Here is a 20,891-nt window from a genome sequence, read left to right as displayed (position 1 = left end):
GCTGATGGAGATGCTCGCTGGCAGGAACTGCAGAGAAAATGCGAATTCCAAATGCAGTGAAGGCTGAATCAGAAGTGTGAAATGTCTCAGTAAGACAGCTGTTAGTAAACTGAGCTAGTATCTTCTCCAAACTGTGCTACAAGGCACTAGTTTAAGAATAATAGCTGTGATTCCAGGGGTCTTTCTTTTTTTCCCATTTAAAACAAACAAACAAAACTAGTAGTATCAGGTGTTTGAGAAAAAAAGCTCTTACTTGATTCACAACAGCAATTACAGACTAAATCATAATAGTGGCTTTTTAAAGAGAACCTGAGGAAGACCCAGGTATACATTCCCTCTTGAATGCTGTTTTCCTCTTTTCAGTCACACCTCACCCCAAATCAGCCTCATGTCAATAGCAGTTCTGCACCTTACACAGTATGCAGCGTTGGTTCATTTCCACTGCAATGTGATCTTTTGTTTTGGCACAGCTTTATAATATACATCCTTAGAATGCTGTAGAAGAAATTTGAATAAAGGCTTGTATCTTTCATAGATAAACTTCCCCAAACTCCCCCGCTAAGTGATTTTGTTTTTCTTTTTCATAGGAGTCTCTTCTTCTGACTCTGAAGGTGAAATCATCAAAGACGAAATGGATCAGTAAGTTTAAAATCAATTACATCTCCCAGATTTCTTACAGTTAAAAAACCCCACAAGTGCAGACATTTCAGTTTCCATTAATATTTTGCAACCACCAACACATTAGGCTTTTGTCTGGGCTTTCTTTGGATTGTTTGGGTTGGGTTTTGTCTGTAGGTTTGTTGTTTGCTTTACAAATAGTATGGAACAAATACACATTTGCTTGTGTGTCTTCAACTTTAGCTTAAGAATTGAAACTTTAATAATAAATACAAACATAAGAAGAAATATGTTACCTTAGAGATTAAACTTCTAAAATTAATTTAATAAAACAGGTGCCATTTGACTAGACCCACTTAAATGCTGCTTTAAGTGTCTGACTTGGAAAAACAGTGTAGTAAAATTTCTCACATGAAAATATGACGTGTCATGAAGTTTTTGGCAGAAGATGGTTATACATGGATTATTTAGATTTAAGATAACAGAATTAATACATATGAACTAGAGTAAACTGAAATGCTGGGTACAGAAGACTACTTAACAATAAAAAGAAAGAAAAGGTATCAAACATATGTAATCTAAAACCTGGGAATTTTATTTTTCCTAAATGAATCCATTCCCCATGCATTTAGAACCTGATCCAGTGCTGTTAAAATCTATAGTCTTTCAGTTGCAAAGTTTTTCTATTAACTGGAAAGGGAGTCAGACTGGCTGAAAAATAAAATAATCAATCTGTTATTTTGAACTCCTTTGTATGCATTAATTCAACCCTAAAAAAACCCAGTGCTTTATAAAGAGGAAATTTTAATCAGATAGATGCACCCTGGGTTTTTTTCCATTAATATATCAAGGAGGGTTATGCTCATTACAAATGTCATTTTCTTTTAAAATGCAAATACAAAACACTGCAGTGTGTTTGACTGAAGACCTCAGGCTGACAGCAAATCCTGTCTTAGGCGATTTTTACTTCAAAGTCATAAAATTCCTCAGATTGGATTGGTTTATGGACTTCGATAAATATAAGGGTCTAATATAAAACTTAAGTTCAAGAAGATTACAAAGGTTTTGGGACAAATTGCTAAGTTTTTCATAGTTCTAGCTCAGATTTTTCAAAAGGTCTCTGTCATAGTGTATTTTCTTATTCATCTCATTAGGTGTTAATGTAGTATTGACCACGATCCTGATCACTTGATGGCATCTAAGTTGCTTACCTCATTGAATTATGAAGCAATGTATTGCATTCTGTATTCCTTAGGAAAAAAAAAGAATGCTGCTCTGACATTGTAGCGGGATGTCCTCAAGTGATAGAATTATGAAAAATCAGGTTTGGGTATAATCAGACTGTCTTTATTCTTGCTTAGCTTCCAGCTGTCGTCACATGAATCTGGACACCTGTAACTAAAGGGAATTAATATAAGAACAGGTGCAAAAAAAGTTCACAATTTCAAGAGAAATCAGTGATCACAACTGTATGTTCACTGAGTAAGGCTTCCTCTGGTTTTGAGGCTGGCTTTCCTGGGGGGACCTGTGGTATACTCCAGAGCAGCCAGTGCATACCTCAAACTGAATAAAAAGACCATCTCTTCATTGTCTGCATTACTTTATTTAGCAATAAAAATAAATAGGGTAAACTCTTTTAATTCTATATAGAAACAACCTAAAAAGTGAAGAGGTGCCAACCTGTACACTACCAAAATTGCATGATATGCTGGTCAGAAAGCATACCTCTCTCTCTCTTATCTTTCAGCATTTAATTAGTGAATCTGTATCCAAGCAGACCATGGTATTTTCATTACCTTAATAGGCCCAAATCTTCACAGAAGCTCGGGGAGCAGTCCAAGAAAAACTAGCATTGTCCTCTGAGAAGCTAGCATCGCCCTCTCATGCTGCTCAGAGCTGGTAACAGCAGCTTTCGAGCCACAGTTGGGTTAATCCATTTATTACATTTATAACTGACCTAAGTATGAGATTAGAGTGGCACGATAGGCAGCCTGGTTTTATAAAACGCAGTTTACCTAGGAGCATATATCAGTTTAGATCAATTAGAATTCAATCCCAGATGTAAGGCTGGGGTTGACATTTAACTGGGACAGGCATGACTAAGGGACACACATGTAGCTCTAGCTTCCAATTAGAGAACTTGTTTTTGGTTAATATTTCACAGCAAACCAAAGCCAGCTGACACGTCCTTGAATGCAGCATCTCCTGCTGTTAGAACTGCAACCAAACATCAAGAAACCTCCAAGGTACCATCTGCCATGGTTCAGCCTGTGTCTGTACCTGTCCAGCCTGTGTCAACACCAGTTAATCAGGTAGGGGAGACAATACAGTGAATTTCAAGGACCAAAAGCAAGCCCTGAAAAAGGTGTTTCTTCTACAGTTTGTGACTCGGAACCCCCAAACTTTCTAGTTTTTGCTCTGCTGTTGAACTTCAGCTTTGAACCTTAGAGCCATACAGTAGTTGCATACCCAGAAGAGATGTCCTGCCTACTAGCTAACCTTTAGCACCTGGCAAAGGGAAGGAAACCTTTCATCCCCAGGTTACAGGCATCCCTGCAGCAGTGAGCAGGCAGAGCAGCTGCCGCTAGCTCAGCCAGCGGCAGAAATCCGTGTGCAATCCAGCAGGTCAGAGACTGAATGCCGTGAAGGGCACTTGGATGTGTAAGTCAACTCATTGGCCTCTTCACATTGCAGACTGACTCATTCACTTTCAATAGAGGCAGCCTATACCTTTTTCCTCTCCCTTTCTACAGAACTCACTTGAAATAACTTTCTTTCAACGAAACTTATTTCAAGCTAAATCGTTTCACTGCTATGTCTACCTTATATGTAGATATGCTTATTTACCACCTAACATTTTAATATCCATATCAAAGAGTTTCTAATTAAAGTTAGCATCCATTTTGAGTCCTTTTTGTTGCAAACTATCAGAATATTCATAACTGAATCCTTACCTAATAGGAAAGAAGAGCCATATTTACTTTAAAACTGAAAAGCTAATGAGGAACTCGCTTTACACTGCCTTTTCAATGTTTACAGCCTAGAATTAGGTGGTAACCAATAAAGAGATACTGAATAAGTAATGTAACGCACGTTTACTTTTCACTACAAAGAGTAACCTGTAGTAGTAAGACTACAAAGAGAACTAAGCCTTTGCAACATTTTGCCATTCTGACAGAGGATGCCTAAGTCAAGAGTGACAGTTTTCTCAAAAATTACCACTTTTAATCTTGTTGGTTTATAAGACACTATCTATAAAACTTGGCTATGTTTCCTGAGATACTGAATCATTAATTCTGCTGTCCTGGGGTAGCTTGTATTGCACTAAAATGAAAAACTCTTTTAATCAAGTTACGTAAAGAAGTTTTCCAGGAGGAGAATAATTTAATTCTGATTTCACTGAGCAGGATCAATAGGGCGACATTCAACCTCTGTAAATTGTCTGGGGTTGGCAAGGGGGAAGAATTACAGTAGCAGTCACACACATGACTTGACTTACCTTTTCCTTATTAACATCCACAAATATCTTGCAAGTAAGGATTTTTAAAAGCAGACTACCACCAAGCAGCCTACGTAGATTTGCCTTAGTGAAGAATTAATGACAGATGTTATATTACACTGCAGTGAAATCTTCCTTGCCATGATTAACTCAATAAGGCAATAAAAGCATTTTTGTTACTCAGGCAGTAGTAACACATCCAGGAAGACCATTACAAGTTGTCTATAGAGCAACTTCTAGTCATTGCATTAAACATTTCGCTTTGGACTTCACCCACCGAAATCTCTTTTGCATCATTCCAAGCGCATGTTTCTCCTGTACATGGAAAAATACCCTCTGTACCCCTAAACATCATCATGTGTTTTGCAATCTACAGGCTCAAAGCCCCACTAACTATTTGCAAGGACTGGATGGAAGACCTATAATTGCTGCTCCTGTATTTACAAAGGTAATTTGTTCTATGACATTATTTGAAAACTAAAGAGGTCAATTAATAATATGGAGAGATAAATTGATTTTTTAGCTATCAAAGATAAAAAAAGGAATTATGCCTTTCTTAAGCTATTCATGGATTTAACTGGCTTTGTGAAATCTTATAGAAATCAGTATTGCTTCCAGACCAATAAGACATTTACTGACTGTCTATTCATTTTCTCTATTAGATGTTACAGGATATTTCAGCTTCTGAGGGGCAGCTTGTTGTCTTTGAATGTCGGGTGAAAGGAGCTCCTTCCCCAAAAGTTGAATGGTATAGAGAAGGAACACTGATAGAAGATTCTCCAGATTTTAGGATATTACAGAAAAGTATGTTTCTTGTGTGGAAATACTGTGTCTAATAAAATACAGGCAAGCAACAAAACTGCTAACATAGCAACACTTCAAATTTCTTAGCACAATGGTAAGAACTATATAAGCCATATTTATGGCAATAAATCTGGGTTCCAGAAGCCAAAACTCTGGATGAATTGAACAGGATACTGACAGGTAGTATTTGTCTGAGATTCCCCAAACTACTGAATTGTTTTGCCTTCTGCTTTGATCCCTTTGCCACTTCAGTGTTCTTTTCTAATTCAGCCTTACTTCTGCTGTTTGTTTCTGGTTTTGCACCATTTATGTAGAGATCCATTGCTTATAAATCCCTCATCTTTTAGTTAAGTGCTATTATAATAGTGCTTATGGGCAGTGGATTGCTTATTTATCCATAAAGGTAACCTGATGTACATGTTAGCATGCTTACACACACGTGTATGCACATGATACATGATAGATTGTAAGCACATACTTCTACTTGAATTTTCAAATGCAGACAAAGCCCTGCAGTTTCCTCGTAAGTCACTGGAATGCTAAAATTGCTAAAACTCAGTAGAAATTCCTTAAATGCCACAATAAATCAAACCTAAATGAAACAATGTTCTATCATAACTTGATTTCATGTGTGTAATATTTTCAGAAATTGTCTTCAAGACACAATAAAGTAGTACTAAGATTGCAAAAGAATACTTCTTGCAGAATTTATTTCCTATTCATAAATTCTCAGAAGCGTTCTTAAGTGTTCATATTGTTCAGTGGATCTGACATACCATGGAGTACAAAGCCTGGCTGTCTCCACCACCCCTTAAACAGAAAATTGGATCAAAAGGAGTATTCCGACATATTGAGAAAAGCAAGCTTCATATTTAGAGCTTAAGAAAAAAAATTATTGGCAAAAGTAAATATATTCAATCTACTAATTCTGCTCTTCTTCCCTTTAGAACCCCGATCTATGGCTGAACCAGGTGAGGATCATCAAAAGGCTCATACTTTTTTGATTATACAAATGTGATTTAACCTCACAAAATACTAATTATTTACACTCCATAATTTAGTTAACATCATTTCTTCTTCTTCCCATGTTCTGTAGCTACTAGTGAGATGCATTTCATTGTAGACTGTTCCATAAACATATATTTGAATTAATTCTACCACTTCTGAAGAAAATAATGTTTCCATTCCGCTTTGGCCCAGTTCTACTTTAGGACCTAAATGTTACCACCTTATGAGCTACAAATTAACAAAATTAATGTATGAGGGTCCTCTGTATATCTGAGGTTCAGAAGTACACTAGATGATGTAGGACTGAGCTATTTTTATCTAGTTACCAGTTAGGGAACATTGCATCAGATGTTTAGCCATGTCAGCCATTCCCTTTGCTCCCTAACAGCGTAATATGAGAGTATCACATCAGGTGTTCCACCCCTGATATCAGCAAATCATATAAAAGTGGCTGGATTTGCTAATTTCAAGGGTCAGAGCAGAATGTAGGCTACTCTGCATGATTTGAGCAAAGAAACCTTATAGATATTGATTACTTCTCCATGATATAATCACTCTCCCCATTATGCTTTTCACTATTAAAAATATAAAGCTGCCCCTTTTAAGACAGAAAATTACCAAAGGGGTATTAATTTTTGTGGAATATAAACTTCTGTAACTCTTCTCCTTGCCCTATTAGAAGTTTTTTTACCCCTAAAAGTGTCTTGAAAGAGACTCACTCTCTCTGCAATGTCTCTCGCTGAGACTTAGGCATGAATAAATGGAGCTTCTACCAGAACCCACTGATGCCATTCCTTTACTGTCCAGTGGCATCACTGCTGAGTAATGTGAAGCAGTTTTTAGAGGGTAATCAGTTGGGTGCAGTTGTCACTGCCTCATCACCTGCTGCTCATTCAGAAGGAATCTGGATTTCCATGCACGCAGTGGTTGGCAAATACAAGTACTATAAACTAGATACTGTAATGCCTTAAACTAGTTCTATAATCCTAGTACTATAATAAACTATTATTCTCCTGTAGCTGTTCGCAAATAATCTCTTTGTTGCTACTATATTTTCCTCAGTGATGACATGAAACAATCAAGTTTTAGTGTGGTATGGTCTTCTACGGAAATACTCAGAAAATATTAATCCTGTAGGGTTTTAGGAAAGTTTCTTGCAAAATGGTAGCTAAATAGTCACTGACTAGTTGAAGAAATGCCATAGCCCCCATATCAATGCACTTCGGATGTTACTCTCCCTCCCCATCTCAGCTATCCAGACAGACGAAAGATGTAAAATCCCATCACTATAGCTATTTATTAGCTGGTACTACTGCCCGGACATGTCGGACACTGGTCAGACAGGAATGTCATAACCCCAGATTGACTTTTCAAGATGGAATTTAATTTTTGCTAGTACAATTTTGCTAGCACATGTTTGGTGCCCATTAGTCTTCTTCACAAAGAAATGAAAAGGCAACTTTCTATACGCACAATTAGCACAATTCCCCCTATCTGCAAATCTGCACTGGTCCTTTGGAAAATTCCAGCCTATATGTATGTGTTTTGCATTTCTTCACGTTGCACTCGAATTGTTCTCAGTTAATTATAACTAATCTTTCAATCTGCAAAGAGATAAAAATACATGTATTTTAGCGAGTTGTGAGTATAGAGTACACTGTATTTCTCCAAATTAAATTTTAAGTTCTTCAGAGAGAAAGTCTGTACTTCATGTGATTAGGAAAACAATTTCTGATGTTTTCCAAACACTGCTGACACCTGTTCTTCATTTTCGTTGGGCATGCTGGAGCACAGAGGGTACCAGTTGCTGCAGACAATGCTGATAACAGCTGCTGCACACAAAGGCTGCCAAAATTGATAATACTGATGAAACTAAAATCAAACGGGGCAAGGTGGAAAACCTTAAGGAAATGTCCCCAAGGGCAGTCAAGGCTTTGTGTGTTTGTTCAATGCATGTTGACTTCAAATAACAATACTGCTCTGATGCTTTGCAGAGGAAATCTGTACTCTTGTTATTGCTGAAGTATTTTCAGAAGATTCTGGCAGTTTCACCTGTACTGCAAGCAATAAATACGGCACAGTATCTAGTATAGCTCATCTAACTGTCAAAGGTAAGAGTTTGGTTTTGTCCTTTGCTCGCGAGTAAACACAAGCAGAGCAGGCTGTTGCACTGTACAGTCCAAGCTGCTTACCAAACATAGAGATCTCTATGTCTTTTCAAAGTGTCTTTCCCCAATTAGAAATGTGAAGGAACAAGGAGCATTAGGGAATGAATCCCACACAACCCTTCCAAAAACACAACTCTGCTGACCTCCCGATTTGGGCAATAGCCATTTTTGGAATCTCTATGGACTGTCTAGTTTGCTGTTTCAATAACCCTTTGGTGCAGAGCCCAAAGGAGGAAACCTCAAAATGGATTCTTTCATACTGCCTACACGATTTACACTGCCAAGGCACGAAGCAGTTAGGTGAGCAAAGTACAGTATGTAAAAGTATCGTGCACTGTTGACTGCAGTTCAGCTCAAGCTCTGGCAGTCTTCTTCATAACTAAAAAGTTAGAGAATTCTCTGAAAAGAAAGTTTGTATTTCAAAGATGCTGGTGGAATTCATGGAGGACATGACTGAAGACCACTGCTGGATCTTCTGAACAAGAACTGTGTCCCCCACTTTTACAATATTCCTTTGTTAAGGGAATTTGTTGTTAAACAAATGAGGTCAAACAACTCAGTCCAACAGCTGGAAGGACATCAGAGTGAGTTTTTCCAAGTGTAATTTTGTGATTTCATTTCACTATAATTTATGGTATTTACGTATCACCACCAAAAGTTTGATATTTGCTATTTCAGCATCTGAAGAAAGTAGTAATGCTGCTACCCTTCACACAATGAGCTCAATCAACTTAATTGCTGCTAAACATCAACCTCCCCCACGTACACCTCCCCAGACCCCCAAACCTAAACTTGAAGGTGTTCTTGTGAACCACAATGAACCGAGATCAAGTTCCAAGATAGGTCTCCGTGTGCACTTCAAGCTGCCTGAAGATGATAAAGGAAGTGAATCATCACCAGAGGATGGACCTGGTGCTACAAACCAAATCAGACCCACCTATTTCCAAGAGAGGATAAATGGACAGCCGATGAAAATACCAGAGCCAACATCACCATCCAAGGAACCCCCACCAGTACTGGCTAAACCAAAGCTGTAAGTAAAAGACATTCTAAGTCTCAGGAGCATCATTGATATTATTTAGTATTCATAGACCAGGACACTATTGCTCTAGAGCAAAAAACTCAAACACAGACCAAAAAGACAGTCAGTATCACATGGCGCTGGCCTAATTAACCGTACTCTCAGAAAACATATTCTACAGAACTAGGTATTTTTTTCTGTATATCCCTCTTGAAAAAAGTGTTCTGCAAAATTAAAAGGGAAATGCTTTCCCTTTGAAATTGTATTCAGTTCCACCAGGTTTTCTGCTGCAAACAAAAGGTGAACAACACTGCTTTTATGCAGGTCCTTCAGATATATCTCCCTCAATTCTGAGTATACAATTTTGCTAAAACCAGACATATTCAGTCTTATACAAAGTATAGGCTAGCAACTAGCCAGCAACCTTAGCCTGAAAGACCACGCCTCGTGACTTTTGTGTCTCACAAACGTAATCTCCTCCTAACACAGATAAAATACTTGGAAATGTTTGATAATGTGAGACCACTTGAACTAAAAAGCACCTGCATGATTACTGCGCTGTGAGCTCAAGGGTAAATTTTAAGAAGTAATGTGGTTTTCTTAGAGGACAAGTTATGGAATTCACACTGCAGTTTATTAAGAAATATCTTCTCAGCATTTTTGAAACCTCCCAAGTGTAGTTTAACAAAAAGCATGCAGAGTCCTTAATTTAATTTCTTAAATAGGCAGAAGCTTTAACTAAAGGCTCAGGAAGGACTATAAAGTAATTCATGGTGATCTTAAGCAGGGATGTAAGTTTACAGCATAAACACTACAAGTGAGAAGACAGAACTTACATACCGTGTAGCAGAGGAAGAACTTGGAGTAGTGTTTTTTGAATTTGTTAACCCCATATTCACAGCCCTATATACTTTCAGAGCTATAGTGTGTTTAAGGGGGGAGCAGAAGCAGTATTTAAGTTGCCCAATGCCTGCATAAAGGAGAATTTCTCCCCCACCCCCCAAAAAAACCTGTAACAAAGGAGTACATTATTATGCAGATGTATATATGAGGGACACAAAATCAGGATTACACAACTTCTAACTCGCTAACGTTCTACTTTTTGAAAGCTTGAAACTGCTATCTTTATCTACCTTTAAGGTGATTTTTGTTTAGTACAGTGTAGAAACAATAATTCTTTTAAATCAAAAGAAGTTCTGTTGACTTCATGTGTGTGGTTTGTTAGTAGCAGTTGTGGTTTGTCTCTATTTCTACATTTTTCACTTTAACAATAGTTATTTAATACTCTACAATTTATTACATGATCATTTTCCATATCCTCTATGTCTTTTTTGGTTTTGGAAGGGGAAAATTTAGCCTGTTTTCCATACGCTGTATTCCCATATACATAGTAACTAAATAAACCACTTGAGAAGGCAAAATAATTCTCCTTAACTGCAGGGTAAAAAAGCCCTGCAGACATATACAGTAGATAGCATCTAGGAAATAACAGTTGCATGAAATGCAAGTCCTCCTTGAATGATGCACTCCTGCCTGTCACCGAACATCAACACCACCTAAACTACGTTGGTAATATCTCTTTTGGTGGATTATTACAAAGCTTTATTAGCCAAAATGCTGGTTTCAGAACCCACTTTAACAGGAGCTAAATAACTGCAATCTGGCTTACAAACACTCGTTTAAAATCCAGTAAATCAAATCCTATTCTTAGTTACACAAGCAGAGAGGTACTAAGGTGACACAGAGCAGAATTTGACAATGCTACCCCTGAAATATCTTCAAGTAAGATTTATGTTTATATTTCATGTGTTAAAATGTAAGAATCATCTTCAGTGAAATAATTTTCAGACAAACAGCTTTTGTGACTCTGGCAAAGAAGGGGAGAGGAAGAAAAAGTTTATTTTAGTAGCAAACTAATATTATGCTCTTCTCATAATGTTAGAGAATATGTCATGTAGCAGTTTCCCCTACCTCTTACTGTATCACAGGACGTAGAATTTTTCTCTCGCAATTCACACCTGGAAGTGGAGTCAGCCAGCATGTTCAGGGCTCATGACCAATTCTGCTCATCTTTGTTTTATATGCAGTGATCAGACCCAGTTAAAACAGCTCCACAACCAGGTCTTGCTTGAACAACAGCAGGTGCATCAGACATCTACAAGAGAGTTGTCATTCAACACAACTTTACTGAATTCTGCTACTTCCCTCCATCAACAGTCCACCTCAACTATGTACAAACAAAGCAAAGCCTCTGCTTCACAAGCATTCAGCTATACCCGACCTAAGCAGTTCCTACCATCACAAACCACACCGCCTACCAGCTCCTCTTCTAGCTACCTAGTTACAACATTCAGCAACGTCCCACAAGGAACTCAAAGAACAAATAACAAGGAAAATTTCACCGGAAATCCTCCACCTGCTCAATCACGGTCTTCAGGAGGGTTGACAAGCAAGAGTGAACAGTCTCTACCAAGCCCTAAAGAATCCACGGTGCCTCCATTAACGCTTTCTACATCCAGTGTAAAACAGTTTCAGCCACAGAGTGTGACTCCTGCTCCCATCTCCCCAACTGGCCGGATCCAGAATCCAGTAGCTTTCCTTAGTTCTGTCCTTCCTTCATTTCCTACTGTGCCATCAACCAATGCTATGGGGCTGCCCAGAAGTACACCGGCCACGTAAGTAGCATAAACCATACGTGCAGAAGCAGGGGCAAGAAATACTCATAAACTAGGATGTATTTCTGTTCAAGGATTCAGTAGGGAGTTTACTGAAATGCAAGTCATTCATAAAATTAAAAAGTGAGTTATTAATGCATTCTGGTCATTTCACCTACCCTTTACATTCAGTTAAGAAAGGAAGGGATAGTAGCTTCTATAATAAGATACATCAAGGGTAAGATAAATTCAAGATAGGGAAATGGGAGTTTATAAACAGATACATCCAAGAATTTGGGACTCAGAGATTCATAACACTGTACTAGTGGGAGAAAAGAGATTTCATGAGCTTGCAGGGTAAGTCAATCTAAGACCATTTGCCTATATGAGCCATAAAAACATTCTTACCTATTGTAAGCTATGAGTAAAGTTTTAAAAGGTACCTGATAATGTAAATTATTTCTTAGTCCAGGCAAACCTAAACAATAACTTACGAAAAGGTATTTTTCTGGTTGCAATACTTTCTATATTTAAAGTCCCCCAGATAATCTCAGGAGAGTTAATGTTTTGCACATAAATATTTTAATTGACAACCAGCATGATTTCTGTGATAATATGGCTACCACCATACAAGCAAATAAGGAGGATGATGTACTGGAAAGGTTGTGGCCTGAAGAATTTATTCTTTACTAGTATAGTTGAAATTAATATTCCTTTCGTAGGCTATGTGAACCCTATGTTAGCATGGCTAGCACCAGTAGATTGATAAAACTTTTTATCCATAGAACTCCAGATTCTGCACAAAGTAAGGAATATTTACCCCTTTTACCAATGGAACACTTCAATGCAGTGATAGCCATCAGTAAGTCACAGTCTCCTAACTATTTTGCTGACACGACATCAATCAATCTGTAACAAAGTGTCCCTGTATACATAACATTCACCACTCTGTGTGCCAAGAAATTCTGCCTTCAAACCATTATTGTACTCCGACTCCCAGACCTCCTAGTTCCCCAGTGCAGCTATGTGATTGCCATTACCCTGTGGCACGTGTCTGGAGGCCTTCATGGCATAATAAAGTTATAAGGTTCACAGTGAAGGTTTTAGCTATATCCGACTCAAGCCTTCAGCCTGCTTTCACAACATTGCAACAGCAAGCAAATATCAGCTGCAACTACTCATCCACTCCCCTTCCTCCCCTTCAGAGCTGGTGCACAAGTGCTTAAGGACTATTCTCTTTGCAATCACAATTAAACCTTGCAAAGGGCTTTATTTTTTCTAACTGTTGTACAGGCTTTACCAAATAAACCCTTACAATATGCCTACCAGGTAGAGTAGTTAATAATGTTTTCTTCGTTTCACCTTTCCTAGGCCCCAGCCCAGAGCTGAATTCCCACGTAACTAGAGGTCATCGTGCTGAGATTCAAATCTAGATCGCTACACGGGAGAGAGTTAAAGTGAGGGCACAAAAGATCAGGAAAGAACCTGAACATTATCTGTGCTAAAGTGAATATCTACTGAAGTTTCAACTTCCTTTTTTTGTCATTATCAATTATAATAATTCCAGTTACAAAAGCAGCGAGAGATCACCATCCCTGCAGAACAACAAAAGGAAGATATTTTGCAGAGCAAGCGTTAGTTATGCCTTTTACCTAGATCCCCTGTTATTAAGGTGCCAGCTCCTGGTAAACCACTAGAACATTGCACACTCTCTAGTAGTGTGCGGCTGCCGTGCTTCGGCAGTGCATTCTCTTAGCCTTATTTAAGAATGTAACTATTTCCAAACCTGACTAAAATAAAACAGACTACAGCTATAAAATAAAAACAAAAAGAACTTTGATGTTAGTTGTCATAAAAGAGTGAGAGAAATGAAAGAAGTAAAAGTTCATGGAAAGAGTAAATGACCAATGAAGATGTGAGATAAAGATCAATGAGAAATTGTATCAACTTTTAATTTTTTGCCTGATACAGCAAAATGTACAAACTATATACCTATGGTAACACCTACACACATTTCTTCAGCATTCATTGTGACATCATTATTCCAGGATAAATATAAATGGAACTTAGATGCTTATTATAGTACTATAACGCTTATTCTCTATAAGATGTGTGTCCTTAATTCCTGCGGGCATGGGAATGGGATACACATTTAAAAGAGTAGCAGAAAAATCAAATCCCATATTTTGCTTTGGCTTCTACATAAATAAATAATAGGTTCCTCCAGAAAACTGAAGTATAACATGTCATATCACACAGGTGACAAAAAAAAATATCCTGATTGCTGCATGTTAGTATCAGAATTTTCTTTTAATAGCCCAACCCAGGGAATAACAAAGAAAAATCTGAAGCCTCTGCTGCTAGCAACAGATGATGCTATTCGGGAAAATAAAGCTGCACTTGTAAAGGACCTGGAAAGAAAACTGCATTTCAGAGATGATGCTAATCAACAAAGTAGTCAGCAGGTAAGAAAATTGAGTGTTACTAAAATAAATATCACTCATGAGCAAGATATGTATTATGGCTTGTGAAACAAAAGGTGTTTATGTGCATAGGCTGCTACACTGCTTTGCAGAGTAAAGTTTTGTGGCAAGTACTTGTTTGAATAGCAAACTGGTGCTTTAAATAGGAAGTATGAGAGGATGCAGTTGTAGAGGGTTTACTTTGTGACTGAACAGCATTTTTAATTTCTGATAATCTCTATTAGACACTGGTAGGAATGTAAACCTTTTTTCTTTTCATGGAAGCTTCTGTACATTGGATTTAATTTTTTCACTTTACAAGTTGTCAAACTCACTGCACACATACACATTCATACACCATATATTTTTAACACAAATTAAGGAGTAAAGTAATCAAACTGTTTAAGAAATGTTTTCTGTTTTTACTTTGGTTCACTAAAATGCAGTATTCAATTTTTCGCATAAAACCTATTTTTCAAGATCTCATGACTTATATGAATTGCCAGGGACTTGTTAGGAACTTAAAGTTTTTGGTAGCTGTTACTGGCATACAGTGAACTTTAGGCCTAACATTATTAGAGTTTAGCAAAATAACAAGGCTTTTACGCAGTTCAAGGAACTTAATATCAATTCATTCTTAACTGGAATCAATCAATTTGCAGTGTCTACAAAATAAAAGAAGAAATAAAAAATGAAATAACATTTTGAGGTTGAGATCACTGTAAATGAGGTCCAACCGCTCTCAAATAACAGTAGGACACACTAAGGACTGCTAGATAGCTTTCTGTCTGTAGGCGGTTATGCTACACTCACCCTGGCCACAGGGCCCTCCATAGCTGTCCCACCAGCTCAGGCTTAACACAGCGAATAACGGTTTACCCTGATCTGTCATCAACAAAGCAACTTTTCACAAGGTCTGTTAGCCCTTCTGACAGAGAACATGCAAAGATAAGCGAAAAGCCAGGGAGTCTCTGGAGTAAATTACCCTCTGTGGACAACTGCAGTGTAATCCCTGTTTTTTTTATTTTGCTGTTGACCTTTCTTTCTGACAGATCACGCTGCCAAAGCACTTTGAGTAAAACAACTGGCAAGCAGTATGTTTTGCAGATGAATCACAAGTGTTACAATTTGTACTTGCTATGGTAGTAAGACAAATTATTTAGAGAGCTACTGTGAAATACCTATCAGTCTTTCGAGTTAACTGCATGATAACCCCTTTAGAAACAACGATCACTACTACTGTCAATGTTATCTGCTGACAGCAAAATGTTGTTTATACACTTACTTGCTATTCTGTGTGAGACCAAACCAAAATCCTCATTCCCAGGTCCCCCAAACACTGAAAAACATCAAAGCTGGCACTTCTCTAATTGTTTTGGTAATTAGAAAGCCAGCGGTAATGAACTAGAAAACAATTTTAGGATTGCTCAATAAAAGTCCCCTCATTTTCCCCTCAGTTCCCACCTTTAATCACTTCTGATTTTATTCTTCCACATCCAGAAAAACCACTGTTCAGACTGACTCCAGCATATTCAAGTCTGAGTGTTCTTCTCAGTGAAAGCAGTGATTACTTAAAGAGATGAGAGGATGCTATTATTTTCCAAAATTCCTATTGATTTGCCATCCATAGAACAATCAACATCATGAGAATAGTATGTTGGAGTGCTGGATTCACACCCATAGATTTTGTCCTGGTTTTTCCTGTTGTAGTTAACACAGAATTAAAAAGGAGATATTTTCATCCTACATATAGCATATCTGCATTAAACTGATTACTATAATGGTAGCGAAGGGCTTCTTATTCACTTTCTCATAAATAAGAATGCAACTCTCCTCTGTATGAGAGATCACTATGTAATGAATGGAGTACAGCATTCAGTAAGAATCTCAAAGTGTAGGCCTCCTTGTATTTTCTACATGCTTTTTAAAAAATTCCTTCTCATAAAATGTGTCCTACAGCATATTTTTATTTAGAGAATTGTATTGTAACCCCATATTTCAATAGCAGCATTTGGTCTCATTTACAGTATCTGCAGAGCATGTAGAGATCATCCAGAATGAAAGCTGCAGATGACAAGTCTGTTTCTTAAAGTACTGGTATTGTCTTATATTACTATATAAAGTGCAGTAATGAACATGAGTGATTTACATCCTAGTGCTCTATTTATTATCTACCATTGACTTCCATATGAAAAGTGCTTAGCTTACAAGTCAATACTTTCCGAAGTGTCAGCATTATGCACTCAGCATGACATCTAATAATCCAGCTGTACTCCTTCTGTTTCATCCAGTACATCATTCATCACCAACAATAAAGAAATCCAGAATCAGATCGTAGTTGGCTGTTTTGCTGATGTTGCAGGAGACAGAACAGATTAGTCTCTGGTCTTCTACAGCTGTGATGATCATGCAGTGCTGACAGAAATACAAATAGGATTTTGCTAAGATTCTAGATGCAACTTTGATCAAGTACATGCACTAACAAGCTGTCATTTTTACCAGAAAAAAAACCACCACACCTGTCATTTATGCAGACAGTGGCATGCTATGTTGCCAGGTGAAATTTCATCACAATTAGGAGTATTGAAAAAAATAGGTTCAGTTATACCAAACACCTTCAGTCAGATTTGCTCAGTTCTTTCAAACAGAAGATAGACTAAATGAGGATTAGCTTTAGGCAACTGCAGGAAGAGGTGAGGACAAATCCCAGGATACAGGAGACTCAACTCAGTTTCTTCCTTGGCCAGTTGAATTAATAACTTTTAACTCCTGTAAGGACAGTCTAACTCCTTGCCAGTGGGTATGTATACTGTTGGTGCTGTCCCAGGTTGCACAAATAATTAAGCATTCTTTATCAGCAGGATAAAAATCTGGAAATTCCACCCTTCAGAACAGCTTCCTTAACAGGAGACCTGAGCCTTTCTCTCACCTTCTCCAGCCCAATGAATAGAACTTAAGACTTTCAGGCAGTGTGGAACAGGCCCTTCTTTAGCAGGACATTTCAGAGAGCACTTCAGCTTAATGGCTAATGTTGTCTGAGGAAGCTGCTTGAATCATTTCTTCCAGTTTGTGCTGGAGAAAAGAAACAGACTGAGAGACAGAGAGAATCACTCTCCTGCCTAGAAACTAGGATGAACACCTGGATTGTTGTCCTTGATGTAGTGGATGTTTCAGTATTTCTGCAAAGTGAAAGGAGACAAGAAGGACAAAGAACTTCCCCGTCTGCTCATCTCCGCCCCCATAATGTTTTATTAGCATGGAGCTCAGAGCTTCCTCTTGGAGACTGAGCTTGAAATCCTGTGAGACAAAGCATCCAAGTCTCATGACCCCAGTGAGTGTCTGGGCTACGGCACCATTTGATGAAAGGAGAGTACAGCCAGTGTTATCTCCAGTTCCCAAAATCTGTCTAGTCCATTGGGCATTTTGTCTTCCTTACCAGTAAAGTATCTTGGTAATATTCAGTTAGAATGCGCCATGTAGAAACAGAAAGACGTGTGGGGTAGAAAGGGCAGACAGAGAATTTGGGGGTATTTTGGCAAATGGAAAAAAATATAAATGTGTAATACAAACTGATGCTTTTAACCTGGTATTTGAAAACATTTACAGGCTTCACCAATGGGACTATAAATAGAGGAAATTCAGCTTTATAGGCAAAACTCAGAAAATTAAAACTTACAAATTAATTATAGCGTCTCCTCAAAGCTTTGCTATACAAATAATATAAAATAGAAAAAGGAGATAATTAAACCTCAAAATCCTGTACAGGAATAAAGGAATTAACTGTGCAATAATAAAGGAAAGGAGAGTTAAGTATCTATGCCTGGTTTATACCTTTTGGTTATAAGAACTACAAACTGTGCTCACATATCTGTGTCATTTACTATGAAGACTATCATGTGGCAATGCTGGTTGGCTGTGTCTTACGAAAGACCCAGATAGCAGCATGGTCACTGCCTTATTTTTAGGACAAAGAGTAAAGCTACAGCTGTTTAGAAAATTATGCACAGCCCTCACACGAGTATTCTTTACTTTTGCTAGGGAAGGCTTTATAAGAAATTTCAGAGCAGAAGAGATGCAGGGTTTGTCCAAAAGCTTTTAGATCATTAAAAACCATGGCCTAAGTAAAGGTTCACCTAAAAGTAAAGCCATATGCAGAACCCAACTCATTACACAGGCCACACCACCACTAACACCTCAGCACTGATTAAACAGAATCATCTCCTCGCAGTTCCCATAGTAAGCAGTCAGCCTCCTCACAAAGGTCACAAGAATCACCAAGAGCTCTGTCCCCCAGAGAACAAGAATTACACTTAATGCAATCACTCCAAAAGTCTTGCTCAAAAACAAGCCTAATATTATCTCCCAAAGGTCAGCAAACATAGGCAATTTTGGACTAAGGATGGGAATTAAATCCCAAGGAGCCCTCATGGAAGTTTGTTTGCTCTGTACTAGAAATGAGAAGAGGTTAAGAACCTGACCAAGACAACTTACTAGATCTTGCCGTTAGTAGGTATAAACTCCCAATAGTTGTGGGAATGAATAGTTGAGCAACCACTTGTAGCTGTCTTCTCAAGATCTAGATCTAATCAACAACAAAGTACAGACAGGTTTTCCTGGTAAGGATCCTGGCTTGCAGAACTCAGCAGCTAGGAATGGGAACCTGAGCTCCTCATGCTTTCATGCACACTCCTAAGCCACTCACTTCAGCTGAAAAGTCTGTGGAAGTTGTAGATACACACCTCATTTGCTTTCTCTTCTGTTTCCCTCTTGCTCTATCCCTTTGAGCTGAACTGTGTTTTGAATGTTGTCCAGCTGAGTACCACAGACGAGTTGCTAGACTCTTCAAGGGTTTGTGTTTACATTTGGGTAGCATGATATTCATGCCTTGTGCCATATAGTAGGGCCCAACTGCAAGAAATAAGTCGCTTCAGTGATACCTCTTCATAGGACACGATAGGTGAAGAAAAGCATGCACACTGAATCTGTTGGGTTTTGATTCCCACTCCTGAAAGAAAGAGGGAGGGGGGAACAGGGAGAATCCAAACAGATTATTTCAGTCAGAGTAGCCTAGATTAGACGTTGAAGCCAAGGAGTATTACAGCTTGGAAACAGACAGAGATGCAGCATATGCCAGTTTCTTGGATAAACTGTTAACTGGATTTAGAATAACTCTGCCAAAAAGCCAATCTAGTAAAATTTACAAAACTGGTATTAAATTGGGAGATTTGTCTGGAGCTAGCAATGAGTGGCAAACAGAATTATGTTTTTATACAGTATATGAGAGTCAACATTCCAATAAAGTTCTTCCAGCCTTTGTATTTGTGGCAATTTCCATGGGTTACTATGCTAACATCAGAATATTTTGATGCTACAAGCTTCTACTAACTGTAAGCACGTATTCTTACTAGGATCTGAATCTTGCTAAAGTCAACAGCAAGATATGTTTTAACTTCAACAGATACAGGGTTTTAGAACTCATACTCACACACACAAAGGTGCTTATAAACTTACAGAAGTTACTACAGTCTATGTAATTCCTCTTTTTGCCAAAAAGGTTCACAGGTAGCAGAATGGCCCAGGAGCTAGATTACTTGACTCAAGATCTAGGAGAACATGATCTAACTACCTGCTCCATCACAGTCTTTCTGTTACCTTAACAGGCCACTTAAGCTTCTTTAGGCCTCAATTTCTCATATGTAAAATGCAGGTAATAACCCTGCCCTGAAGGGTGCCTTGCTGTCAGGTGCTCAAAAAATGATGGTGATGGGGCCAAATAGGTCGATCACAGAGACAAAATGATGTGAATCTGTACCTTCAACAGGACTTGCTTTGAGAAAAGATTTCGTTTGCATTACATGGCAAAATGGTCAAATTACAATCATCCAGCAGCACCTAACAACAATATTGCCCAGGCAGTGCAAAGGCTAGCAGCTCCCCAGAACAGAAGCTGCATTTCATTTCTCCACCTGCCCCAAATTCCTACTAGCACTTGTCTGACTTTTTTTTTTCCCCCTTTTTAGTTAACTTCTATCTCACACCTGCAGAACAGGTTACTGTGGGATCAGATGACCGCCAGTGATGGCCAGAGGGACATGTGGGAGCATATGAATATGAGCAGGGAGGGAAGCAAGGGAATGCTGCTGCTAGCACAAGCTGGCAACTAAACTGGTCCAGCTACACTGTCAAACATATAATGAATACGCTCCACGTCTCTGTGGCAATAATGCTGCACAGCTCACTTACAAGGTGCTACTAATGACTAGAGAAAAATGGTATGGAAATGCTTAAGACACATACTCACCAGCGTATTTCCTGGCTTTGCTCTGGCCAGTTTTAAGTCTGTCTTATCCTTCTACTAATACCCCACCAATATTAACGCAGCCACCACTGCCTAATCCCCTTTTGCTAATGCATGTAAGTGAAATACCCAGGTTTCGTAAGTTGCAGTCTATGCAGCATATATTGATATAGATAATTATATACAATTACGATATATATATGTATTATATATATTCTAATTTGTACAGAACATTTACACCTCTAGATAGGAGCTTGAATTTTATAGTTTTCTAGCTGGCAGATAGCACAATTTTAAACATCTGGCTACTACATTAAACAAGTTTGTGAATTCCTGTCTGTAAAAATTTCATGTTCCAG

General features: G+C 38.2%; 1 protein-coding gene across 1 annotated transcript in view; it reads left to right on the top strand.

Annotated features, from left to right (window-relative positions):
* The window catches only part of MYPN (myopalladin), a 63,655-nt gene that overhangs the window by 23,429 nt on the left and 19,335 nt on the right, over window positions 1-20,891 (top strand). The window contains exons 4-12 of the mRNA XM_075109644.1: window positions 588-639; window positions 2,783-2,930; window positions 4,494-4,565; window positions 4,780-4,921; window positions 5,869-5,892; window positions 7,924-8,040; window positions 8,776-9,130; window positions 11,206-11,793; window positions 14,090-14,237. Of these exons, the coding sequence (XP_074965745.1) occupies window positions 588-639; window positions 2,783-2,930; window positions 4,494-4,565; window positions 4,780-4,921; window positions 5,869-5,892; window positions 7,924-8,040; window positions 8,776-9,130; window positions 11,206-11,793; window positions 14,090-14,237 (1,646 nt within the window). The remainder of the gene's footprint in view (window positions 1-587; window positions 640-2,782; window positions 2,931-4,493; window positions 4,566-4,779; window positions 4,922-5,868; window positions 5,893-7,923; window positions 8,041-8,775; window positions 9,131-11,205; window positions 11,794-14,089; window positions 14,238-20,891) is intronic.

This window comes from Phalacrocorax aristotelis, chromosome 14 (assembly GCF_949628215.1).
Source record: "Phalacrocorax aristotelis chromosome 14, bGulAri2.1, whole genome shotgun sequence".
Lineage (NCBI taxonomy): Eukaryota > Metazoa > Chordata > Aves > Suliformes > Phalacrocoracidae > Phalacrocorax > Phalacrocorax aristotelis.
The sequence above is the reverse complement of the archived record's forward strand: the minus strand, read 5'-3'. Positions and strand labels throughout refer to the sequence as shown.